Source organism: Trachemys scripta, chromosome 7 (genome assembly GCF_013100865.1).
Source record: "Trachemys scripta elegans isolate TJP31775 chromosome 7, CAS_Tse_1.0, whole genome shotgun sequence".
Classification (NCBI taxonomy): domain Eukaryota; kingdom Metazoa; phylum Chordata; order Testudines; family Emydidae; genus Trachemys; species Trachemys scripta.
In genome coordinates this window covers 1,140,777-1,148,161 of record NC_048304.1, presented here as the reverse complement: position 1 = coordinate 1,148,161, position 7,385 = coordinate 1,140,777, and the positions used below count along the sequence as shown (strand labels likewise).

Genomic DNA, 7,385 nt, shown 5'->3' with positions numbered 1-7,385 from the left:
CCCCCCCCGGGGAGACGGGATGGGAGGGGGTCATCCTAATGCACCAGTCCCCCCGGGGAGATGGGATGGGACAGGGTCACCCCCATGCACCAGCCCCCCCAGGTAGACAGGATGGCATCACCCCCAATGCTCCACCACCTGCCTGCACCAGCCCCTTTGCCGCCCGCACATCCCAAGCTGTGGTCCCCGCAGAGGAAGGTGGGGTGGCTGCGGGGGCCTCTCCCCAAGCCTGGAGGTCCTGGCATTGGGGTCTCCCGAGGAGCAGTCTCCCGGCCTAGGCTCTCCTGACGGTCCCCTGTGATTCCTGGAGTCCGGGGCAGCGCAGGCCAAGCGAGGGGCCATGATCCCTTCCCCCTCCCTGCTCGTCTGGGCTCCGTCCGACCGCGGGGAGTCTCTCTCCAGGGCCTTGGGCCCCCTCACCATTCTCTGACTGCCACCAGGTGGTGTGGCCATCCCGGCCGCCGAGGTACACCACGTTCTGGATGCGGTGGCTGTTGCGCAGAGACGGGGACCGGGAGTCGCAGGAGAAGCATTTCTCCGAGTCCTAAAGCACACAGAGTGTCCCAGTGTCTTCCCCACGGCGCAGCCCCGCAGCAGGGGCAGACGGGCACTGGGGCTGCCCTTGGACCGACAGACAGACTCACCCCCGGGGACACGATCCAGACCCACGTGCAGATGGACTTGCACACCCACGGATCCAGGGGACAGACGGACGGACACAACCACCAGTTCAGGCAGACAGACGGACTCACATACACGGATCCACGGGGTCAGACAGACTCACACACACACACAAAGCCAGACAGACGGGGACACACACACACCACAGATCCAGACAAACTTGCACACCCACATGATCCAAGTGGACAGACGGCCAGACACACCCACAGATCCAGGGGGCCAGATAGACAGACACACCCACACGGATCCAGGGGACAGGCGGACACACGCGCTGACCCTGGCTCGCCCGCAGGCTCTGCCAGCCTGGCTGGGGCTGAGTGTTTGGGGCTGGGGTAGGGGGCTGCATTGCCTGTCTCCCTTGGCCAGGCTCACCGGAGGCCCGAGGATCGGCTGGCGGGTGCCGGTGAGAGCGCAGGCTCTGGGGTCAAGCTCCCCTAGTTGCCCTGGATGGGAAGGGTCTGGCTCAAGCCAGTGGGGGGCTGTGGGCAAAGGGCCTGGCCCCCCAGGCGCCCAGGCAGAGCGATGGGGAGGGGGCAGCCGGTCACACCGCACGCAGAGACGAGAGTTGGCCAGGAGCCGGGCCGCACAGCACCCGGAGGGCTGGGCGCTGCCCCGAGCACCCCTCGGAGTGGGGTACCTGCAGGTGGCTGACGATGCAGTATTCCTGGGGCCCCTGCAGTCCACAGGTGGACGTGGCACTCAGGTTCTGGGCCCGCCCGATCAGCAGGTTCCCGGTGGCCGGGTGGCAGCTCCCCGCGGAGCAGCCGGGCACGTCCTGGCTCCCCGCACCGGGCACCTGGACTGGAGAGAGGCACAGGGCGTGGCCTGGCTGAGGGGGTGAGCCCCGACCCCCACATATACCCCTTCCCCCGCACGGGGCCCCCAGGCTCACACCTTCATCCCCCTGCACACCCCTTCCCCTGTGCACCCCCCGCACACCTCCCCCCACACGCACCCTCCCCCTGTGCACCCCCTGCACCCAGTGCACCCCCCGCACACCCCTCGCCCCGTGCCCAGCACTGGGTCCCAAACCCGCTGACCTGGCAGGGAAACGCCACGACCCCGAAAGCCCCCGAAAGCCCCCGCGCAGCAGCCCTGTGACTGGGGGAGCAAAGGCCTTTGTCTGGCCTGCCGTGACTCTGCCCCCCTCATCCCCCGGCTGAGTCCTCCCCGACCCTGCCCCCCCCCGACTCTGCCCAACCTCTGCCAATGATTACCTGGTGAGGCCGTGCCCAGGCGGGGTCATGCCCAAGGGGGGCCAGAGACACACTCCGGAGCAGGCCCCACATGGGCATGACATGGGCAGTCCCCACCCCCGGGGCAGAGTGGGGGGAGGAGTCAGCGGGGGGGGGGGGGGCAGGGTGTCTGCCCCGCCCCCTTGCATAGCCCCAGCTCTGTGTCAGCCCCGCGGCCAGCGCCAGGCACCGGGGGACGGGGGAGGCAGGTGCCGGGCTGGGGGGGCTCAGGGCTGCCCTGGCCGTGCCCGTCCCGGGAGGTGGGAGCATGGTCAGGCGCTGCCCTAATTCCACTCCCAGGGCTCAGCGGAGCCGGGACGTCTGGGGATTTACGGCTCAGCTCCAGGGGCCCCTTTGCCGCGTGGAGAGGGAGCGGGCGCAGCTGGGCCGAGCTCTGCCCACCAGGACGTCCCCCACACTCGCTGCACAGCCCAGAGCACACGGGCGCTCCCGCCACGCCATGTCATCCGGCCCCCACCGGGCCCCCGCCTCAGGGCCCCCCGCCTCCATCCGGCCCCCACCGGGCCCCCGTCCTCAGGGCCCCCGCGTTCATCCAGCCCCCGGCCCTCAGGGCCCCCTGCCTCCATCTGGCCCCCACTGGGCCCCCGCCTCAGGGCCCCCGCCTCCATCCGGCCCCCACCGGGCCCCCCGTCCTCAGGGCCCCCCGCCTCCATCTGGCCCCCACCGGGCCCCCAGTCCTCAGGGCTCCCCGCCTCCATCCGGCCCGCACCGGGCCCCCGCCTCAGGGCCCCCGCCTCCATCCGGTCCCCACCAGGCACATGGGTGCACACACCCGGGGTCTGCATACGGTGCAACCGCCTGCCCTGGGAGGGGAGGGGAGAAGGTGCCCAGGGCCGCACGTGCGCGGGGACTTACCCAGCAGCAGGAGAGCAAACAGCAGCTCCATGGGCACGGGGGGTCCGGCCTGGGGAGAGCGAGGCGAGAGGGTTACGCCAGGCCAGGCTGGGCGAGGGGAGGTCAGATCTGCGGGGAGCCATGGGGTCAGGATGCAAAGGGTGGAGGGGAAGGAGACTGGGGGTGATGGGAAGGGGGGTGGGATACTGGCCCAGGCCTCCTTCCTGTCAGCCCTGCAGTTGGGAAGTGCCAGGGCTCCCTGGTCCTGCTAATGCCTGACGCCGGGGCTGGGTCGTGGTCGGCAGAGCCAGGGCGCCCGTGGGGCTGGCTGCCCCAGAGGTCAGGCGCTGCTCATTCACCCCCAGGACAGCATCTGTGGTCCCCCCAGTTCCTCACCTTGCCAGGCTGGGGAGCGAGGGGATCGGGGGCAGGCAGGAGCTGCCCGTGGCTGGGGGGTCCCACGTCTCAGAACAGGCGCATGTGGCCCAGGGCAATGCTGTCTGCGAGCGCCCCGGGCTAGCGCCAGCCCTAGTGAGGGCAAAGTGCCCCATGGGCTGTGCCACCCCCGCCAGTGGCATGTGGGGAGCTACCAACCTGGGGCCGGGCACGCAGAGCAGACAGCACAGCTTGGGGCAGCGGCTAAAAGTTGGAGCAGGAGACAGGGATCCAGGACACCTGGGTTCTCTTCCTGGCACTGCCCCGACTGGCCGAGGGGTGCTGGGCAAGCCCGTTCCCCTCAGCCTGCTCCCTCGCTGCCCCTGGGCACCCCCCTGCCAGCTCACCTGCGCTGGGCACCGGGCTCGGGGCTGGAGGAGAAATCCAGGCAGCCTGAGCAGTAATGTCGCTGCCCGGGCCGGGCACCGTAGGGCAGCAGGCTCCGCGTGCAGCCTCCTCCCGCTCGCCCCGGTACTCACGTCCGAGCGGTGCAGCCCGCGGCCCTGGCAGCCCGCGCTGGGGGAGGGGGGAGCTGGCTGCAGGCTGGGCGGGGGCAGCCCCCCAGAGCCCCTCCTGCTCCTGCGAGTCCCCGAGCCCTGGGCGGGCAGCGTGAGAACTCGGAGCACAAAAACAAGCTGGCAAACAAGGGAAGCGATGGGTAAAACTCACCCGGCTCCTCTCCCAGGCGCACAGAGCGATTCTTATTCAAATCGGGGCTGGGGCTGTGAAAGGGGCAAACGGTCTCCAGGCTACGGGAATGTCACAGCCGATTCTTTCTGCTCGGCAGTGCACACAGGCCAGCCGGGGTGGGGACGACCGGCCTCTGGGCCCTGAGCCGCCCGGGGCCCCAGGCCAGACTCCCAGCTCACCAGGGGCTAGTTACGGTCAAACCGGTCACGAGCCGAGGGAGCTGCTCCGGTCTCGCCACCTCCTGAGCACACGGCGCGCTTGGGCAGAGACCGGGCTCCCCCACCCACGCTGGGGGGGGGAGAGGGCCCACTCCTTGTCCCCCCACTGGCCTCCAGCCACAAAGCGTGGGAAGTCATGCCAAGGGCCGGGGGCTAGGGAGAAAGGAGCAGGCCTGGCGCCCGCGTTCCCAGGGTGCTAGCCCCAGCCCAGCAGGAATGTGCGTGTTGTGTCTTGCACCAGGCTCCCCAGCGAAAGCAGCGCGTCCCACAGCCGCTGCCACCAGGACGGGGAGGGGGGCAGGGTGGGAAACAGCCAATATCCCACTCCTAGGTCACTGGGCCGGCACGGCCTGCTCTGGGGGCCGGCTCCATGCCCGGGAGCATCCAAGCTGGCACTCCAGGAGCCGCACATCCGTAGCCCCTTGGCTTGGTGGGCTGCTGAGCCCATGAGACTGGGAGGCAAGTGGCCAGCTGGCCGCCAGATCTCTGCAGAGCGGCTCAGTGCCAGGGGCTGGCCAGGCCCCAGATGAGCCCTGCCCTGGGGGCAAGGGGCGGGGCTTTGCAGGAGGGTGGAGCCTGACTTTGACTCCCAGGCTGGGCTGTGCTCTGGCCACCCCCCTGCCCTGGAGGGCACCACACAGGGACCCCACCACCCCTCAGGCTCCCTCTGTCCCCTGCCCCGCAGCGTCAAGGAGCTGCTTCATCCCTGGCCCCAGAGCTCCGTGGGGTCAGAGATGGGGCCTAGCCCGGCAGCCTGCAGGGCTCCAGCTAGCCAGACCCACCCCTTGAGCCAGCATCAGTTCTGCCCCCGCGCAGGAGCAGCAGCAGCCTCCCCCAAGTCCTGGCGGCCCAAAGCCTGGGGGGCCAGCCCGGCTCAGGGACCCTCCTGTCACCCCCATGTGGCTGGTCCCTCCTGCCCCAGGGCACTGGGCAGGGCAGAGAGGCCCAGCCCCTGGCCCCCCACCATGGACACTGGCCCAGGCTGGGCACCGTGTGGCCTGTTTGCCAGGGCACGTGCTGAGACTCCAGCCAGGGCCCCGGGCCCGGAGCGCTGCCCCAGGGGCATGTTCATCCCCCAGGGAACAGCAGCCCAGTATCCCGGGCCCACCCGTGAGCCCCAATGGCTCTGTTCCACCCCCACCTGTGAGCTCTCAGAGCTCCCCCCACACCTGAGCTGGCCAGGGCAGGACATCACATGGCAGGGGACACCCCCACAGGGCCCCTGAGAGCAGCACCGGCTATCATCTGCCAGTGCACAGGGCCCCACGCCCTTCCAGCGTGCTCTGTGCACCTCCAGGCCTCCCACCCCCTCAGCACTGCCCAGCCTCCAGGCCAAACGCCACTTCCCCCCACTGCAAAGCTGCCACCTCTGGGCGGCAGTGGGGCAGCTGTGTCCCACAGCACACTATTGTTGGCACTGGCTAACCCGTGGAGACTGCCCCTGGGACATGGCCAGGGCACAGGGGTCACACCCCACTCCCCTGCCCCAGGGAGACGATCAGCCCATCCCGCTCCCCGCTGCTCTGCCCACGCAGTGAGAGTGAGCCAGGGGGGCGCTGGCTGGTGCCGCCCGGCCAGGGAACGGCGCGAAGGCAGCCCGCAGAGTCAGAGCTGCATGGTACCTGCCCGGCTGTCGCCGCTCGGCGTCCCTGGCGAGGGCCACGCCCGTCCAGAAGCCCCTGGCAGCGGCCTGCAGCCAGCCGACTCTCCGCTCAGTCTGCTCAGGGCTGGGCTGTTTGTTCCTGCAAAGGTTCCCTCCCTCAGGCTCCTCCTCCCGCCACCGGTGCCAGGTGGGGCGGGCCCAAAGCTCAGCCAAGGTGAGCGGGAGGCCAGGTACAGCGGCTCTCCCCGCCCTGCACACGGGGGAGAGGAGGGCGTGTGCCCCTGCACCGAGCTGCAAGCCCTCAGCTCCCTGCTGGGAGTGAGGTGCAGCATGCGAGGGCATGGCGCCCTGGTGCCTACAGAGCGCCACCCGGGCCTGGCTCTGCAGCCATGGGGAGGGGCGGGGACCTCAGGCTGCAGCTGCAGCGGGCGGGGAAGCACAGATTGCAGGCAGGCCCTGGGGTTTGGGGCCATGCCATGCGCCAGGGAGTGCCCGGTTCTGCCCCTGCAAGGCACCCAGGCCTGTCCCTACGTACGAGACGGAGCACGTCTCCTGCCCAACCACATGCTTGGAGCCGCGCGTCGGCCACCCTGACACGCGACCGTTGGCGCCAGTCAGTGCCTAGCTGCCTGGCTCCGGGCCAGAGCCGCTGGGTGCTTGGTGTGAGACGGCCCCTGGGAGTCACGCAGCGCCGGGGGGCGGGCACTGCTGCCCAAGGGTTGGGCCCGGCACACCCTGCTTTGGCTCCCTGCAGGCGGCCCTGGCCCCTGCCCGCTCGCTGGCACCATTAACGCTTTTGATCCTGCAGCGAGCCCCTCCCTCGGTGTCGGGGCCAGCACCTGCTGGCACGGGCAAGGTGTTCCCCAGTGCGCCGGAGCACGGCCCGGCTCTCCGGGGAGTGCTGCGGGGGGATCGCAGGTGATCCCTTCCCAACGGGCAGAGTGCCCCGTGCCCAGCTCCGAGCTGCCAGCCACATGCAGACGCCCGGAGACTGGCAGGGAGCCACAGCTCCTTGTGGAGAACAGCAGCAAGTCGAGGCCACCACCCGGGCCCAGCCAGCGACTCGGGGGGGGCTGGTGCCCCAGCCATGGGGTGTCCCTGACGGAGCTGGGCCCAGCCGGCGACTGGGGGGGCCTGGTGCCCCAGCCATGGGGGTGTCCCTGACGGAGCTGAGCCCAACCGGCGAGTGTGGGGGCCTGGTGCCCCAGCCATGGGTGTGTCCCTGATGGAGCCGGGCCCAGCCGGCGAGTGGGGGGCCTGGTGCCCCAGCCATGGAGTGTCCCTGACGGAGCTGGGCCCAGCCGGCGAGTGGGGGGGCCTGGTGCCCCAGCCATGGGGTGTCCCTGATGGAGCCGGGCCCAGCCGGCGACTCGGGGGGGCCTGGTGCCCCAGCCATGGGGGTGTCCCTGACGGAGCTGGGCCCAGCCAGCGAGTCGGGGGGGGGGGCAGAGTACCCGCTGCCAGGAGCGGCAGGTTTGTATAATTTTTGGTGGTGCTCCACCCCCACACACCTGCCTAAGGCTCTGGGAGGGAGAGTTTGGGCGCGGGAGGGGGCATGGAGTGCTGGAGGGTGTGCAGGGTGCAGGCTCTGGGCTGGGGCTGGGGGTTGGTGCGGAGGGGGTGGGCCCTTAGACGACGCTTGAAGATCGGAGGGGGGACGGGTAGGGG

At 70.3% G+C, this 7,385-nt stretch overlaps 1 protein-coding gene across 1 annotated transcript in view; it reads right to left on the bottom strand.

The window, feature by feature from the left end:
* LAMB2 (laminin subunit beta 2) overlaps nt 1-7,385 on the bottom strand; it is a gene marked incomplete in the record, with an annotated part of 91,507 nt that overhangs the window by 81,207 nt on the left and 2,915 nt on the right. The window contains 3 exon segments of the mRNA XM_034774984.1: nt 421-544; nt 1,319-1,482; nt 2,793-2,841. Coding sequence (XP_034630875.1) covers nt 421-544; nt 1,319-1,482; nt 2,793-2,823 — 319 coding nt within the window.